This window comes from Thermobia domestica, chromosome 6 (genome assembly GCF_964235325.1).
Source record: "Thermobia domestica chromosome 6, izTheDome1.hap1.1, whole genome shotgun sequence".
Lineage (NCBI taxonomy): Eukaryota > Metazoa > Arthropoda > Insecta > Zygentoma > Lepismatidae > Thermobia > Thermobia domestica.
Genome location: NC_137459.1, coordinates 59,548,462 through 59,568,012, shown reverse-complemented (window position 1 = coordinate 59,568,012; position 19,551 = coordinate 59,548,462). Strand labels below are relative to the sequence as shown.

Here is a 19,551-nt window from a genome sequence, read left to right as displayed (position 1 = left end):
GGGGCAGTAGATTATTATTCTAATTATATCGAATCCATCCAAAATGTGTCAAGTGCTCTAGACTCTAAAAGTGCTGTTTCAGTTCAATCTACTATGCCCGTCGTTAGTGATGCCACAGTGAAAAATAAAATAGGTACATTGTAGCTAATTTCTCGTGCCTCACATCTGCAGTAACAGGTCTCCAGAAACAAGACATTTAACTGAACGAAAGTCTCGATATCTTAGGAAAAGTTGGTGACACCTCAACTCTAATCCTGGAGAAGTCTCAGAAATAGTGAGAGAAGTTCAACATAGTGCTAGCCAAGAATCTAGGCTACAGTGAAGTGAAGGGGCTGCGGTGGCTCAGTGGTAGACCGTTCACTTCTGGTGCATGGGGTCCCGAGTTCAAACCTTGCTCCCACCATGTGAACTTTGTGGTGAAGAAACACCGTGTGCGTGGCTTTCCTCGGGGTTCTCCTGTTTCCTCCCGCTTTCTTCATTCCACTGTTTCACTTAATTCTCATCTTCACCGTCTCCCTTAGCCTAGCCAGCATAACCGTGGGACGTAGAACTCAAATATTTCATTTCATTTTTTTTCTAACGTAAATCAGCTATATCAACATACAATCTGCGTCAATGGTCAGTCCATATTCAATGGAATGAGTACTGGAGTTTCCGAAAGTTTCAAAAAAATACTCCTACTGTTCCAAAACGACAACACTGTATAGTCTTATATGCGAGGTCGATGAGACATTCGGTAATTTGCCTACAATAATGAACTGATTCTATATACTGAAAGAAGTCCAAAACATTTCTGGAGTTAATCATTTCAAGTCACCCAGCAAAAGTGAGTATTCACATACATAAACATTCTCCTCGCATACATTTTGAAATGAACACAGCTTTTTCAGTACATGTATTTGTAATTTAAGCAGGACACGGTTGTCTTAAAGTTACAGAAAACTGTATTTAAATCGGTTCCCACACTCTAAAGTGTATTTAAAAAAGAAATTACGTAGTTGGATAGCCAACTTTGATGGCATTAAGTGGCCACTCGCACTAGAGTTCTAGTAGATATAGTTCTAGTAGATATTCAGAATCCATTCATCCTTTCTGAACACACATCGGGCGTCATCCGACATTTCTGCATAGTGTTTATTCGCTCGCTCCGTCGTCGGAGCATGTCCGACGCACTTCTTCCTGTAGTATGGACTCTAGCTAACAGGCAGTGCAGGTTGTACTCTCTCTGTCTCTCGGCAGGATATGTATTTTGATGTATACAACTTTCATGTACAGTATTTCTCGTGGTTGTACTTGTAAGAAAATTGCGCGTAAATGATGATGAAATAGAAACGTGGATTTTTGAGAACAGTGACGTTGAGAAACGTAAAATAAACAGGGTGTCTACTGGAATACCAGAAAGTAAATTCATGACTTTTTCATGACTTTTCATGACCTTTTTGTTCAAATTTTCATGACCATGGCGATAAAAATTTACCATTAGTAATAATAAACCCCTACCATCAGCGGTGCATCGGAACTATGCGGGTTGCTAGTCTTAAATATCACTTATTGTGAATCTTAAAGAAAGAATCTAAAATTCTGCCGCCTTGTGCTCGAGCACAGAGTAGCACTTACCTAATTACGGGCCTGCTCTTACCAGTGAATCACTCTATACTGTATTTGAAGTTTTAATTCTGAGTATAATTATCCATCTAGCAGAAATTTGTCTGAAATTAAGCACTCAGAGAACTGCCCAAAGGAAAAACAAATTATAAAAGAAATTCGTTTTAAAAAAATAAATAATCAAATTTAAAATCTGCAAACTCAAACGAATAATATTATTTGCATAAGTCTAAAGGCCCAAAAATCTACAATTTACATTTCTTAGAAGTAAAGAAATAGCAGATCAGAAAGTTGGACAGTAAAAAGTTGTTACTATATTACAGAGACTAGAAGATGAAATGGGGAGCAGCTAGGAAGACAGTAAAGTACCAGTTAGTCAGCACTAACTGGTGGGGGAAATTCTCACAATTACTGACCTGATACAACTGTTTCAGTACATGCAGTATGAGGTATAAAAGTATGAAGTATAAAAATATACTCTGAGATTTCAGATTTTCATGACCAGTTGGGTAAATAAAGGACTTTTTCATGGCTTTCATGCCCTATAAGCAAAATATATGACTTTTTCATGACTTTCATGACCAGTAGACACCCTGATAAATAACAAAATCACCAGGTGAGTTCAAATTTACGTTATTCTCTTTTAAAACTTTGCTGCCCAAAAAATAACAGCTGGGGAGTATGCAGGTTGCACAAAAACTGGATTAGAAAGGGTTAACACAAGTAATTGTGACTAGAACGTCTAAGATGCAACAGTTGACTATTAAGGGTCACAACGTAATTCCACAATTTCTGCTCCATCCCATGAAAAATGGTACCTTGAAGACGGGAATCAATAAGAAAGTGACAGTCATGTTTTAAGTAACGCTCTTAACTATTTTTCCAACTTGATATCGTGCTAAGATGTAGTTGCAAGCACGAAGACTGCGCAAATTTGAACAAGGAAAATCAGACCCCCGTTGCTACAAATATGGAACAATTCGATTTTTTTCGTATGCTATTTCAGTATATCACATCGTGAAACACAATGTAGCATACATATTACATATACTGAGTGAGGTTTTCCTCATTCACACTAAATAAATGCTGGGATGGTACATAATATACGTGTCCCAGGCCGTTTCCTTCCTTCCCCTTCTTTCCTTTCCTCGGATAGTGTGATAACCGAGGGACGTCATCATTCATATGTGACGGGCTAAGATGCTGAAAGCCCAGAAATCTAATTCCTAAAAGAAAAGACTAAACAATAGAGTTCTAATTTTTGATGCAGAAGACCCAAGTTAGACTGGGAGTTCATATCCCACATTGAGCCGTACTTCCATGTCTGAGATAGCCTCGGTGTTGAAGAGAGATGTTAAAATGCAAAACTAAATCAAAGGAAAAATGTTCTTCTATTATATTTTGAAATGCATTTAAGTACCTGTGGGTACAAATCAACGATATAATTACGAAGAAAATTTGGAAAATATTGATGTTACAATTGCACATATAAATGAATAAAACTAGACTCAGGTTGCTATAAAAAAAAATGCAGTCATGAATCGATGTGTGATAATTACTAAGGCATTTTACTGATAAGAAAGTCGGAAAAGGGGGAATTGTTTAAAGGAAAATAACTATATATTGACTAAATAAATCTCAATGAATAAGACAATGTTGACCATGAAAATACCAACATACACAACATGATATTTTAATAGAAAAATTAGTAAATAAGAACAGTTTTTATATATTTTATGGGAATTGCTCATAGAGTACGTTGTTCATTATGTATGACGTTTAATTCAGGAGGTAAAGACTGTAAATGAGAGTAAAAGAATACGATCTTTTAATTACTTACCTCTTGCCGTGGCAGCTCTCTTATCTTCGAAGGCTACTTTTGGTTTCTTAGCGCCTTTCCCTTTACCCTTTTTCTTTTCTTTGCCTTTAGGCTTTGGAGATGAAGCCCCAGCGTCTGATGCTGTCTCTGTCCCTGGTGTTGATTCTGATGCTGGGGTTACTGATCCTGGGGTTGATGCTGACCCTGGGGTTGTCGCTGACCCTTCCGCTGTGCTTGCTCGATTCATTGTGTCAGAACTGACTTCACGAACTTACGTAAATTCTGCTGCAAATAGAATTAAACATTTAAGAAGCAAATACAAATACATTCAAGGTAAAACTAGGAATGCAATGGATATACCCGATTGCAATGAAATGAGCTGAGCGAGCTTAAAGTACGTAATCAGTTTATTCTGACTTTTTCAACGTTTTTCGGTGATTATTCCTCGATGGTACATCGGATTTTTGATTTCGACCTATGTTGTCACTCAGCACGACATACTCTATCAGCGTGCTAAGTTTGGTTGAGATCGGCCAAACGGTCTAGGAGGAGTTCGCGGACAACCAAACGGCTAACCCGAGTATAAGAGCTTCGCTTCGCTCAGCTCAATAATTTCATGTACCTCATGAAGGAAAGGAAGTTACGCGGAAAGTATTACAAATATAGCTGTACCAAAAATTTACCATAAATTCTCTGGAAAATATTGTTCTCTCTCACATACAAATACACTTAACAAAGAGATTAAACTGATGCTTAGAAAATGCTTTAGCATTTTGGAATATCTTAAGCAAAATGAATTGTATCTTCGTTCACATTATTATTAGTTCATATCTTCGTGTGTTGTTGGAATTGAAGAGGAAGAAAATGTTCGTTTTTCAGTGAGAACGTGAAACGAAATTTTACCAAAATGTATTGTAATAAAAGATACAAGTTATTTGTATAGAAGTCAACAGTAGAAAAGAAATAACATAGTTAACTCTGTAATATACATAGATTTTCAAAGCGATCTTTATCAACTAATTCTCCACTTTATTTACAGTACATGGAAACATACATTAGATAGGTTTTCAAAGCAAAAGTTGACGCAAAACAGTTACACATTCTATAAAGAATTTCCCGTACTTCGATTGAAATAAATTCTTTCTGTGCTTTTTAGAAATTATACAACATTAACAAACGAACATGCACAAATTGATTGCATATGTATAGGTGTCACTCCACTTCCTTGACTTCTATCCGACAAGGGATTGTTGTTCCTCTTTAGCACATGACATATATATATATATATATATATATATATATATATATAAAGGCACTGGTGGTACTGATCGTCATGCCACAAACCGTTTAAAAGGAAAAGATGCAAAACCGAAATGCATTCTTCATGAAAGGATGGAACTCCATTCTCTTAGATCCAGTGAAATTCATCAAGTCGAATTAAACATTAATATGCATTTTCTTACACGTAAAAACGTATTCCAAAAGATCTTTAGTCTGGCAACGTTGTGTTTTTGTAATGAATTCCAATAAGGTAAATGCACTGTATCTAAATGGAAGGAGCAACTGTCAGAGCTTTATATCGTGTTGTGTGTGGCTGGTAATTCGCAGCAGGACAATTTGTATAATAATAATAATAATAATAATAATAATAATAATAATAATAATAATAATAATAATAATAATAATAATAATAATAATAATAAATAAAAAAAATAAATAACAAAATAATTAGTACACGTTTCCAAGTCGCCTTAAGCACCTATCAACGGTGCAAACTGTTTGAGAAGACGGGATGTCTGTTCAAAAACTAAAATACCGTTAGGCCACATCTATACATGACGAAGTGGCAGGAGATACCCGCACTGCGTGGATGAGGATTATTTCAATTAATGTAACTTATATCAAATAATTGATTACAAAATGTACGATACTCGAAAGTACGAACTTTATCAGTTATCTCCGATATGGAACGGTTCCAGGACTTGGTGGACATTGCATTGAAATACATCAGTACTGTGGCATATATGCATGATTATCCTTCGATTTGATTTGAGTTTGAGTTTAGCGTCTCTTTCAGTAGAGTAGTTATATGTGATGTGGACCTACAGTTTAACGTGGGATCCTGCTGGGAATCGAACCCGGGTTTTCCACGCCAAAGGAGCCTCGATAAAACTCTAAGTACCCTTCAAAGTGGTCTATTAAGTACACGTGTAAATTCATGGATAAGTCAAAATTTCGTTGAGTTTATTTTGAGTTTAACGTCTCTTTCAGCAACGAAGAAATATGATAGGGACCTACTGATTAACGTGGAATCCGAACCACATGAGCTCCTGCCAGGAATCGAGCCCGGGTCTCCCACGCCAAAAGCGCGTACGCTAACCGCTTAGCCACGAAGGAGCTCCAAAATTTCGTTGAGTTTCGTCGTGGTACCAATGTAGCATAGACAGCTCGAGGCTGGTAATTCGGGCAGAATTTGTCTAGGGTATGAGTAATGAACACACAGTACGTAGCTGATTTGACAAGATCTGTTTGGGAGATTTTTAATAACTTATAAATCAATCATATGGTCAACCAGAATCCCAAGTGGATAATAAGATGATGAAACCTGTACCAAAAGTAGATGAATTTCAAACCACAAGTAATTTTAGAAGTAACGTTTTTGATATTGGTATTTCAATAATACTGGCTTTTTTTAAACAAATCATCGAGAGAAGCAAATCATTCGGCTCCATGAATTAAATGAGCAGCATAGAAGTGGATATTTTGAAACCTACATCTTTTTTTGTCTCGATATACAGACGAATCATTTTTACATTGCTTTGTTAACTACGATCAAAAATAGATTCTTTGTAATAACCGTAAGCGTTTAGCATAATGGTTCCGTAAACGTAAAGTACGAAAAAGTTGAAAACAGGGAACTGTATCTGATAATGGTCAAGGCGTGCGTTTGGTGGAACCGTTCCGGTCTTGTTCATTGTAGCTTCATTGAACTAGGTTCATCGATTACACGGATATCTTCTGCAATCAAATGGACGAAATTATGAGGATGTTTGCGAGGAGATAGACTAAGTTCTTCTCACATGATAACGCTACACAAGATACAGGAGTTGACTTGGAAACTCTCGTCCACTGCATTTCCCAAGCCTAGTGTAAAGTGACAACACCCTCCATGCACTGAATCATGTGTTGCATGAAAAAGCTCTTCAGTTCTCAGTACAAACTTCGGAAAACGCCAGTGGCGAGTTTATCGAAACGTGCTCTCTCCGGGCATCTTTGCTACTGAGATAAACTACCTTATGATGATAACTAGACTTCAGATCGATATGCACTAGGAACGTCATAATATGCATACAACTATGCACTAAAAATGTGAAAATATGCAATGAAATATGCAGTAGTGTTAAATATCCAATAATCCTATTTTATCCTTTATTGATAAGTTTATTGCATCTGCTAATTTAAGTGAGTTACAGTACAAGAAATTGGTTATAAGAAACTAATGCAAGGATTTTGACTTTATTTATGACAATAATTCGACTTGAAATTCACGCACATATTATTGAATATTTGAGTTGCAATAAACGATTGCAAAGTTTTCAATATTTTTCGATTTTTTGCCTATCGTTGAACACATTTTTAAACATGGAAAATGTTATTTCTGTCTGACAAGTTGTTAGAGAACAACGTTTCAGTAAAGAAATGTCACTTCTTGAGGACACAGTGAATTCTTGATTCATTGTCTTCTGAAACACTTGATTTACATATGATATACAATTTAAACCCGAATCTTTTTGCGACAATTTACTCTGGCATCTGCATAAATGCTTTCTAACTGCCCTTGGAGGAGTTTTGTTGTAACTGGTTCAAATATTTCCAATGGATTGGAGACTTTTAGGTCATATCTTTTTAACTGTGTTATTTGCTAGTAGTACTTGGAACTCTATACGTAAACGTATTCACCCCAAAATTTCAGGGGGTAAAAGTGGTCCTAAGAAGCATCCTCCCTGAAATCTGGTAGGGGTATCTTGACGTATGGGTACATATCTCAAATTTTTGGCAATGACTTTTTACATTTCAAAAATTTGAGGTGGTTAGTACTTCATAGTCAGAAATTTCTAAAAAAGTTTGATCTTTGCCCTCTAAGAGACATATGTTTCGGTCACCAGGATACGTCTCTTATGTCCTGCCAAAATAACGGATGGATCAAGCATAACGTACTTTTGCCACTACTTCCGGCATCATTCCGGTAGGTTCCAGAGAAATATGTTACATATGGAACTTACAATGGTTATGTCTTATATTGACCTATAAAAATTATACCGAAAGAAATGTAACATTTGTCTAGATTTCCACATTGAGATACTTAACAGAATAAACAGATTAAATGTAAGGGAGGCAAGGAAACGTATTGCACGAAAAATAAACGTAGAACTACTACCGGCCTATGTTTTCTTTACCTAACAACCACACAGTTTAGTACTGAAAACGCCACTCTTGCAACTTTATACTTTTGTGGTCACCGGAAGTACTTGACTCGTCCATTAGGAACGAGTACTCGTATATTTCTTAGCACAAAATGTATGTTATAGTGAGGGGCGGACCGGCAACCACGGGGCTCATTCTGCCAAAGTAAAATGAAGGCCCACTGTATTAACACTGTATGTTAAAAACATATTGGACATTGTATGCTTTATCACATATCAGTTTATCTTCTAACCTATAAATAGTATCACATATATTAATATAAAAGCAAAAGTTTAATGACAAAATTTTAAAAAAGTTTAAAAAGGAACATTTTCATACTAATGCATATAGTGTACAAAGGGTGTTCAAAAATTTTGCACATTGGTCTTTTTTTTTTTTTTTTTTTTTTTTTTTAAGGAGGAGAATGAAATTTTTTGTGAACATACTTGAAACATTTAGCTATAAGTTGGTATATAAAAGTATCTTCTTTTATTTACAGGTGAGCCATAATGGACCGTGAAGTAGATGTCAGGTTGCGACAACGGTCGGTGATGGAGTTCCTCTTCAAGACCGGCGATGACTCTGCCACATCGATTCACAGGAAGTTGCTCTCTGTTTATGGGGAGGACAAATTCGATCGCAGCAGTATCCAGCGGTGGCTGCAGAGGTTTAAAGAAGGTGATCTCTCTCTACTGGACAATCCACGATGCGTAGATCATCGACGGTAGTGAGTGATGTGAATAAGGAGACCATTAATCAAATCACCCAAAATGACAGATGTGTGACGACACGACAGCTTGCTGAAATGACTGGTTTGTCATTGGGTAGTGTGGTATCAGTGGTACAGTCGCTAGAGTACAGAAAAATCTATGCACGTTGGGTGCCTAGATTATTGACAAGAGAAATGAAAAAGGTGAGGAAGGATATGTGCGAGGGTCTCATGACGACCTTTACTGAAGAGCGGAAACACTGTTTTGACGGCGTCATTACCCAGGATGAAACATGGTTGTTTTTGTCCGAACCTGAGAGCAAAACACGTCTGAAGGCCTACCTACGCGGTAAAACATTTGATAGTAAGAAATACCTTATTTCCTGTGTCAAGCGATGGTGTAAAAGTCAATCCCCAGAATTTTACCAAAGTGCATTTACATCATGGAAAGAACGTTGGACCAGATGCGTCACAGCTGATGGAGGCTACATTGAGTGGGCTCAGTGTTTAGCTAAATGTTCCAAGTATGTTCACAAAAAAAAAAAAAAAAAAAATCATTCTCCTCCTGTAACAAATAAAAAAAAATAGAAACCACTGTGCAAAACTTTTTGAACACCCTTTGTATAATTGGCATTATCGTTTTCAATTCCAAACACACACAACACTGGACTTTTTTTTAGTTATTTACATAATTAATTTAAATACCCTTTTTAAATAAAACATTTACACCCTTTTAAAAAGCTCAAACACTAATCTCATTAGTACACATTTTCACCAAGTGAAACCCAATCTAAACTCAACTTTGAAACAAGAATAAAAAATTAAAACACTGAGTAATACTTTTGTTTCCTCATAAATCAGATTTCAAATAGATTTTTTTCTTCTAAATTCATACATATATTCCAACCAAATATCTAACATAATATTATTTTAATCTCACTAGTAATGGAGCCTGGACCTGAAAAAACATTACTTTTGTTTTTGTTTCGTTTTCGACATATAAGTTATTCACAGTTGCAAATACCTACTTCAGACATTGTAGCTAGACAAAACATCGTCAAATGCCTTGCCGTAACCAAACATACACGATCCTCCTACGTATTAAAGAAGAAAATATTCTAACAAATCTTGTCCAAACGAGAAACGTAGACGATTGTTGATTAAAGAATTGAATGCTTCGTGTCGACGTGATTCAAGTAAATTTTCCACGCAAAATTATGAATTTCTGACATTTCGAATGCAGACATTACATTTATCTTTAGGAATTATTATGAAGACACTACATGTGTTGACACATATACATATATATGAACAAACTTAGTGAAAATATGTGAGAAATTTAAACATGTTAATATACAATACGCAATTTACAATAACACTTCACTATTATTTCTACATTCTTTGCTGGTCTTATAATATCCTATGTTATTAAAGCATGTTGCCCATTATAATTTAGAACAAGAGAGGCTTCGCTATATTCCCACCTTGATTCCATTGTTGTGTGAACTGTTGCTTCATCAATAAATTAATATTATGGTTAACAGTTAAGAATTTGTAATCAATTTTATCGAAAATAATAAAAGTAAAAATTATTTTGAAGCATCAACACTGTAGAATCACTGAAGCAACAACATGTTAAAAGATGGTACGAATTCAAACGTTTCTATTATCTCTTGTCACCTTCGTCAAAAGTGTTCTGTACAATTGGAAGATACTGATGCAAATAGGGTAATTTTTTCACGAGTAGTTCAACTAGCAGTTTATTTTCCTTTAAAAAAAAAAAAAATAAATAAATAAACGCATGACGAAGATGACAAAAGAGGTCGTTGAAACGTAGGGTCGCTACGCCGTTTTAACATTTCAATACTTCAGCGAACAGAAATTTTTACTTTTATTATTATTATGACATTAAGTAATTTCTGTCAAAAACATTTGTTTTCTTTATATCCATTCTAAAATCATTTGAACCACGAAAAAAAAAAAAAAATGTGTAAGTAGGAAAACTGAAGTTTCAATTCCTTTTCTGTTATCAAAGCAACAAGAAAAGACTGCAAGTCTTATCCAATTCCCCAAAGATTCACTGAGCTTCAAGAAACTCACCAATCTCACATATTCTTTTGCGCAATTACTCTAAGGAACTTTAACGAAAAACAGCTAGGTTTTATGAATTGTTGTATTGAATTTTATTTATAATTTTTGTTCTTTTTTCTTTTCGATAACTGTAACTGTAATAATTCAAGTTACTGCTAAACGAAGCAGTGAACCGGAACGCTGAATCGTGTTTGTCATAAATAAATAAACACTAAATTGGAATCGGTGAATGAAAAAGAATATTTCAAAAATAAGGAGACTTCCGCGAAAGCATTTTTTCCTGTGTCAGTAAGTTTTTTGTACTTATTTATTTATTCACTAAGTTTCATACAGCACAAAGCTATTTGGCTGAAACTGAACATCAACATTGAAAACACAAGCATAAAAAGAAAAAACACAAATGAAAGAAAGTTCGCTTCTAAATTCACAATATTTTCCTGAGTTGAGTCCTGAAGTGTCGTTCAATAATACCAATGTTTGAAATCTGTTGAAGCTGTGTTATAATCTTGCGCTAGTCTGTAAAACAAAGGGCGCTTAACAATTGATAACCTAGGAGTCTCGTAAGTCAGTAAATTTAGAGAGCGATTCGCCGCGGAGGAACACGAAGGTTAATCTGTGTTAATAAGAATTCAGAATCAACTTTACCATTGATGATCTTACATAGATGAAGTAAATCAGCTGCGCGACATCGTTTGTCAGGATTACATAAGATCATTAAAGACAATAGTTTCTGTCTCAAGTGATCACGTAAATCTATGGCAAGAAAGAAGTTTAAAACCCAGTCAATGTGAGATAGATTAGTACGTGCAGCCATATTCCATATGGTATTTTGGAAAATGAAAGATCTTAACATACACTACAAATGTCCTATACAAATAATTTTGTATAAGTAACTATATTTCCGGTAAGTAGTTTTGTATTTCGTTTTCCAAAAGTAAAATATTGTGGAATGTTCTTTTTCCACTCACCGATCCATTGCTTTCTGCAACATTTGGTATAAGTAGAAGAAACAAATGGAACCTGAAACGCTTCTAACTGTAAACATTACCTCAATGAATAAAGACGTTCAAATAACATGTAATCATACGCAAAGAACACATATTATTCCAAATAAAAATTAAACAAACTAACCTTGTAGTGTTCCTTGTTACTAGTAGTTTGGAGTTTAACGCCCTTTTCAGTTATACAAACGTCAACTTACAGATTAACATGGGGTTCGAACCACATGGGCTCCTACCGGGAACTGAACCCAGGTCTCCCACACCAAAAGCACGTGCGCTATCCACATGGCCACGAGAGAGCTCACTAATTGTTATTTTTATACCTACTAATCTCGACAACTTTCTACTCATCTTCAACGAAGGTATAACAATAACGTTGAACACTAGAAGGCAAATTTAATTCTAAGTACTTTGGTAAAATATCAGTTACTTAAACTAGAACAATAAAACTACAATTTTCGTCCAGAGATAATCAGGTTGGATTTTCTTTTCTTTTTTTTTTTCTTTTTAAGAAACAATCGCAAATTTTTCGTAAGGCTTAAGTTTAAAGGTACAACTAGGAATGATTCTTTCAAAATTAGACTACTTTCATCAATTGTGTCTGTACCCTATTTTCACCAGATTCCGATGGCAGAACTTTCTTTGACTTTCTGCGATGAGCTTTTGTAAGTCAGTTTTCTTCAAAAATTTTCGCGACGTAAAAAACAATTCAAATTATATTTATGCGAGTTGTCCGTGCATTTAAGACATCTACACATATCAGGTATGTTTGTACATTTTTCTGTTGGCCATATTCTTATTCCTCTGGCAATATTTCTGCATAGGCGCGGCAAGTTTTTTGCGATCACATCGCAGATCGTGGCATGTTCTGCTATGGGGCCAGATAGCATGGCATTATCTATTTCATAAAAGTGAAGCTTGCGAAAAATATTATTACAAACATGGCTATACATATGTCATATGTACATTTTAAATATCATATAAGAACATTAAAACCTTTAGTGACTTTGCATTTTTATTAGACCAAACATTGCTATAATGCTTATTGTCATCTAATCCCACCAAAAGTCGTATTGCAAGGTGTCTACTTAACTTCCAAAATGAAATTTCGTAACATTTTCTTTCCCAAACCATAAAATTTAGTAACACTCTCAAGAACAGAGTTGGGTTCGAATTGGGCCGAATGTTCATGCATGCGATAGAAGCGTGATTCCCTTGCGATTTGATAGCGTCTAAAGCCGACCATAGATATTTTTGGTGGTGAATTTTGCCGTTTTATAGAACAAAATTTTCCAGAGTATACTTATATTTCTACAGATAAAAAAATATTGTGACCCAAAAGCTAAATTTCTTGACTTTCGTGACCGAAATACAACCTGTATCGTAACAGTGCCTATCCACTTTTATTTGACGTACGTGGGTTTTTGGTTATAGAACAAAATTTTTCAGGTGTTATTTAGTTCCTCCCCCAAATCACGTGGTAGTGACTCTAGATCACTTAATAGTGATTACGGACCGTTATTTATAATTGTGATAAGTATAAATACAGTGTGGACGTATGGAGTAAAAGCCACAGTGCATAAAACACGAATCAACTTGCCCTAGGTGGCTACTGAAAAGCACGAATGCTACCTTACCGAGTCAGGGCAGAAATGCAGCAAGGGAGCCCGAGCAAAACTGGAGGTTTCGTCCGTAGGGAGCAGGCGCGTCAGCAATGGTGGATATACGCATAAACAAATTCCTTTACAACGGATCGCTATGAGTCACAGTACCGGTTCCGGACCCGATGATGGATTTGTGGGAGATACTAAATGCCATCCAATTTTTCAAACATTCCTACGTAATTTGATGCGATAAATCGATTGGAATCAGCCCCGATTTCTGAAGATTACTGCGTCAAGACTCAATTCAATGTTAAATGTTAAAAAGCAGGGTTGGCTGGTTTAAACCAAGGTGGTTTAAACCATGGTTTAAACCAAGGTTTAAACCAGCTGGTTTTTTCAAAAAAACCAACTGGTTTAAACCAAAAAACGAAAAATGTTCGTAAAAGTGTAAGTGTTTGTAAAATCTTGATGAACACACATTTGTGGGTTATCACGTTTCACTCCCGTATATTATTCGTATTATATTCAGACCTTAGTTCCCCATTCATTACTCAAAAAGATTATACTACGAAAGCAACTTTTTTTAATATATAAGTTTATAAATGTTTGTTTTGTGATTTTTTTGTAGTTATTATTGTTGTATAATTGCAATCAAAGAAAAATTCTAAAAATTGTTTCGTTTCAATGTTTACTATTGATAAAATACATCGAAATGCCGTACTTGTGTGTGTGTGTGGGGGGGGGGGGGGGACTCATACAGACCCCACGAGAGGCATTTAGTGAAATGAGAAGTATCTTTGGTATATATTTATATATAAATGAGTCTGAGCCAAAGTGGACTCAAATAATTCGTATATTTATACACTTTTCTTACTGATATGCAAATTAAGTCCTTGTATTTCTTTAATTTGGACCGATAAAAGTCGTTGTTAACTAACTTGAACTAAATTAGTTCTTCTGTACTCCGTAGTACTTTGAAATTGTCCATATGTAATTCTGTATAATGGTTTCACTTGTGCAACTGTTTATCTTATTGTCCTTGTGAAATGACTCTTGACAGTTACATTAAGAAACATGTAAAGATCAGTACAACATATTTTTATCAGGATTCCTTCGTGAGTGAGTCGGCAGACGTATCGCATTTGTGGCCAATTAGTTCTGGTTCCGAGTTCTAATGGAGGACAACTTCTCTCGGATGTAACTCGAGAAGCAGTTTTTATTCCGCTTTAAGCTTATGTGACCCCTTCCAGCATAACCCGGCTGTTGCATAATAACATCAAGGCGAAACAAACTTATTTCTGTCCATATATGATATGAATATATAGAGCAAATTATTGAAACCAAATAAACCTGGTTTAAACCAAAAAAACCTGGTTTAAACCAAAAAAACCGGTTTATTTGGTTTTTTTAATAAAAACCATGGTTTTTGCCAACCCTGTTAAAAAGCTCTTAGACCGTAGTATTAACGCTCCAGTTGACTATTATGTACGCGCCCTGCCTTTCACGGTGTATCTTGAGCTTCGATCAACCCTAAATTGAATTATTGATGTTAGTTGGCAGGAAATTTACCGTAAATTCTTTACTGGCAGAAAAGAGGAATTTAAAAAAATAACTATACTGTAAACCAGATTCTGATATTTTAAACTTCGCTAGCTCCTTCATACTTTTTCAGTCCCGTCTTCATTTCAAACTCACAGATAGTGTCATTAAAACGTGAACTTACACTCAATCACTGCTCCTTCTTTTCTTCATTACCAATCCTAACAAATCTCCTCATGCAATGTAAATGAATGCGAGCTTTTAAGACATTAATTGACGAATTACAGTACAAACACTAGTGTGTATATGCCCATGTTCATAATTGTCCCTCTAAACTTCACCTATACGCAGGAAAGTGGAAAGTTCCTAGTAGGATACGGATTCGTAAACGGTGGGATTAAAAGAACATCTTATACACATGCATGTGCAACCCCTAAATTTCGCCCATAAGAAAAAGGCAAAATGTAGCGTCGTTCAGAGCAAATTCTTGGCTTGATTCCGCAGACGGGAGCCAAAAACACAAAAATAAAATTCGGCAAATTGAATTTATGCACTATAAGAGGGTAAATGTAAGTTTTTTTTAAGAAATCTAACCTCCCTTTTGGGAAATTTCTAACCGACCAATCTCCTCAAAGTACCCAAATATAACGTATTTCTACCTACTATATAGCTCCCCTCTGCGGAACCTAAACCCAAATATTTGCAGGAACACATAGAGACAACTGATGAAAGGACATTAATGCTTACCATCAACTTTAATCATTGCTACGCATTTTTCTGGAAAATACCATTTAACTTTACACTTCACCTTTTCTTTATTATTTAAAGGTTAAGTGATGGAGAATAGGTTCAGGTAAAATCTACAGAAAAGAAACGGTGACTTGGATATTTTTCGTGAAATTCACGCTAACTAAATAATTTTAATGTAGTATTTTGAGATGTGAAAAGGAGCGTGTTGTTGGTACTATTTTGAGTGCAGCCATGCTGACAAGAGACATTTGGGTGTAATGAGGAAATTAGTTCCCTATATTGAAAGATGGAAGTTCCATGTGACGGATGTGATACTTCGATTTTGAGTGATATAAGAACATGCGTTGATGAAGAAAAACAGTTATTAGGTTTTGTGGAGCGGCACGAATTATTGAACAGAAGAAAATGTGGCAAATATAGGAAGACATTGAAAATAAAGAAATGGAGGAACAAATGTGAACATCGTGTTGATGATGTGAAATGTCATTGGCAAAAGTAGGCAGTGAAAGGTATCTTTTTGAGGACAAAAAGTTGTTGGTAGAGAAGGTATTATTATTTAGTGTATTAATTCAAATTAGAAAAGATAGGGAAGACTATTACTTACTCAAGACCTCTGCGAGAAACGAGTAAGTGATCCATAATTTCTTCAAAGCAGTGTCGTAAATGCAGTGAATATGTTAAGAACCTAACTGACCTAAGCCTACTACGCTAAGAATTGATCTAACCTGACATATTCTTAGCGACATCTTCGTTTACGCGCATACCTACTGTCGGTCACGCACCTGTTCCCTTCGAACGCATCTACTCACTACGCTAGGGCTCCGCTATTGCATTCCTGCCCTTACTAGGTTAGATAACATTCGTGATTTTAGTGCCCACCTAGCACAGGTTCGTTTATGGTATTAGCACTATAGTTTTAATTTCCGTATGCAGTATATACACGCAAAATGGTAAAGTCCTCTTATAGTGAATGTGTACCGATGAATTCTTGAAAAACACTTTCTTAAGGTAGTGACAGTGAATTTTCTAATAAATGACAAAATTTTAATATTTTGAAGCCTGAAAATACTGAACCTATTCTGCGCTACAAAGTCCTTATTTAGTAATTATCTCGGATGGCATTGTATTTTCCTCAAATCCATCGACGGCTCCAGATTTGATACTGTGACTGATAGTGAGCCGTTGTAAACCTCTTGCATGAATATACCCACCGTCGCTGACGCACCCCCTCACTGCCACTTAGGCCTTCCTGTTGTGCTGTTGCCCTGACTTGGTTAGATAGCAATTGTGCTTTTTATTGGCCACCTAGCACAATAGGTTCACATTTTATGTACTGTAGCTTTATGCCATATCTTCACACTACCGTAAGTTTATACTCATCACAGTTACAAATAACAAACCGTAATCACTATCAAGTTAGCCAGAATTACCAGTACGTAATTTGGGGGAGAAACTAAGTAACACCCATTATCTCTGTCAGCTGTAAAACTTCCTGCTTATAAATGCCTTTGGAAACCGTAGGTTCAATTTTACCAGTAAATTTTCCAAATTACAGTATGCGGCAAAACAAACATACTGAAATTCGCGTACGGGTGGTGCTCAGATGCTGTGAGTGCCCAGTTGTGTGTGGACTAGCGTAGTGTGCAGTTGGTGCGAAGATAATGTTACTTACAACAGAGAAGGTAATTATTGCCGAGCAATATTTCCGCTCATACGGTGTGAGGCTGCGTCTCACTGCAGGAGATTAGCGTGGACGTCTACTGTATTGCTCTAGAGTGGCATGTGAAAACTAAGATTTCATCAGGAACATATGGTTCAGCGATGAAAAGCCATGTGTACTTTGATCGCCACATCAATCGACAGTTGATTATTGACCCTGTCTTGCATGATTTGTGCGGCTTTTACCGCATGAAAAATCTGTCGTTATAACAATGGATACAGCAAGACGGAGCTATTACCCACACTACAAGTGAATCACTTGCCCTTCTGCTCACAAGAGTATGGACATCGCTTGATTTCCTATGGAACGGATTTTTCATATCCTTCTCATTACCCTTACCTCATGACTCCAGATGTCTACATACGGGGTATGCAGAAGGAAGCAATTTTCCGAACAGATAACTTCCTACCACTATACTGGAGTTAAGAGAAGAGGGCTATGTTTAGAAGAATGGGTACAGCAATTGTTTCTAAAAAATGTTACAATTTCGGTAATTTCTGTTCACATTAGGTTAGTGTAGGAATACAGCATAACTTTCCAAAAAATGATGGAATTTCGCTTACTTTTGCTTATATTAAGTTAATTTAGGTTACCTTAGGTTAGGTTAGTTTTGGTCACGTTATGTTACGTCTAACTACTTGCATCATCCGTTTCTCCTGTAAATTTTGTGCTTTTTACGTGCTTCTGGGCCCCTTCTGCTAAACATAACCCGAGAGAAGATTCGGTCATTTGCTTTGTCATTCCACCACACCGTGTTCAATAACATGTTCATCGATCTACAAAACCGCTATGAAGAATATGTGCGACATAATGTTTAACATTTTGAGCACATGATGTACAGGAATGATTCCTTGTAAATTTACAATATGTGTTGAGTAACATTTAGTTGACATCCATTTGACAACCTTTCTTAATGTTTCGTTATGTAGTACAACAAATGGCATTTATTCCGAAGTTGGGCGTCCGCTTTCACCACGTTTTTTCGCTGTTATTTCCTTTGCACACTTTCTGCAATGTGTTACTGGGTTCATTAATCCGTGGTCTTTACAAACTTTTAAAAGATTTTGTTCGTTATCAACGTATTGCTTCACAAATGTTAAAACTGTTAGTTCATTGCCCTTATACATTCGTCATGTTGATAACATAAATGCTCGTTTCTTTCCCACAATGCAACTGTTTGCTTACCTTGCGCCAAGTAATTCCCTCCGCTCGCCGTATAGTCCCATGTTTATAACCTCTTATATATAACAAATAAACAGATATTTCGAGACTCTTAGGCATTATCAAGCACACAAACGATCAAATTATCCATATCTTTCCTGTAAATTATAAAAATTTTGCTGGAAACGGACGCCGAACTTAACCCAACAAATAAATGAATGTCCACGATGTGATTTCAGTACTGTTTGTTTTGCCTCATACTGTACATTTAACCTGTTTTTAATAATTATTATTTTCGCTATGAAATTTATAGACAATTATAGATGTTCATTTACAGGTTTCAAGAACTCAGAATCTTGAATCGAAATGATTACTATTTTAAACCCTTTGATCAATTAATGTATTAATTATACAAAAATACAGATCCGCATCAGGAAGCTTCGGATAGTGCGATATCTTATTGCTAAATATTAAGAAAGCAATTGTTTATAAGTAACCAAACCATTTAAATAATAGTTCAGAACGTCTTTAAAAATTCATTCATATGCTAAAAACGATTTAAATATTAGTTTATAACAAAAACAATTGATTCAAAAACTGACTACCTGATTGAGCCAAACTACACGTAACCGCCTTGCTTGGTTGCTATGGAAACAAAACAAAGTGTTGCCAGATTATCAATACACAAGAAAACTACGAGCAAATACACATAGAACGCTTGTCAATTGTCGAAAATAATAATTACGTTATAGTTTATAAGAAATATAAAATAATGGAATACTATAGAAAATTTAAAAAAACTGTATTCTACATAAAAAGCAAATAATTATGGGCCTTAAGCAGAATCGTTCTGACAAATGATTAGCATCATTCTAAAAGCCTGACTAATGCAGGAAAATATGTTAGTCAAATACTTTAGTTTTTCGCTAATCACATGTCAGATCAACTTTGAGTAAGGCCCTGATGGTTTATAATTAACCTTTCCGTTTAAAGTAGATACCTGAGAGACGAATTGCATAGAATCTCTTGGGTGCTATGGGAGTGTAAGTGAGTTTAGATTGCAACGAACGAATCCAGGGCCTTATGCA

At 35.7% G+C, this 19,551-nt stretch overlaps 1 protein-coding gene across 7 annotated transcripts in view; it reads right to left on the bottom strand.

Annotated features, from left to right (window-relative positions):
- Nucleotides 1–19,165, bottom strand: part of LOC145688030 (dynein axonemal intermediate chain 3-like) — a 102,479-nt gene extending 83,314 nt beyond the window's left edge. The window contains exons 1-2 of one of the 7 annotated variants that reach the window (XM_081761712.1): nt 19,069–19,165; nt 3,446–3,706 (exon numbers count right to left, since the gene is read on the bottom strand). In XM_081761712.1, coding sequence (XP_081617838.1) covers nt 3,446–3,671 — 226 coding nt within the window. In that variant the 5' untranslated portion in view covers nt 3,672–3,706; nt 19,069–19,165. Of the gene's footprint in view, nt 1–3,445; nt 3,710–11,819; nt 12,064–18,207; nt 18,416–19,065 lie in introns of those variants that run through there. The other 6 variants (XM_081761710.1, XM_081761715.1, XM_081761713.1 and 3 more) reach the window with 6 other exon arrangements.
- Nucleotides 19,166–19,551: the final 386 nt, after the last annotated feature.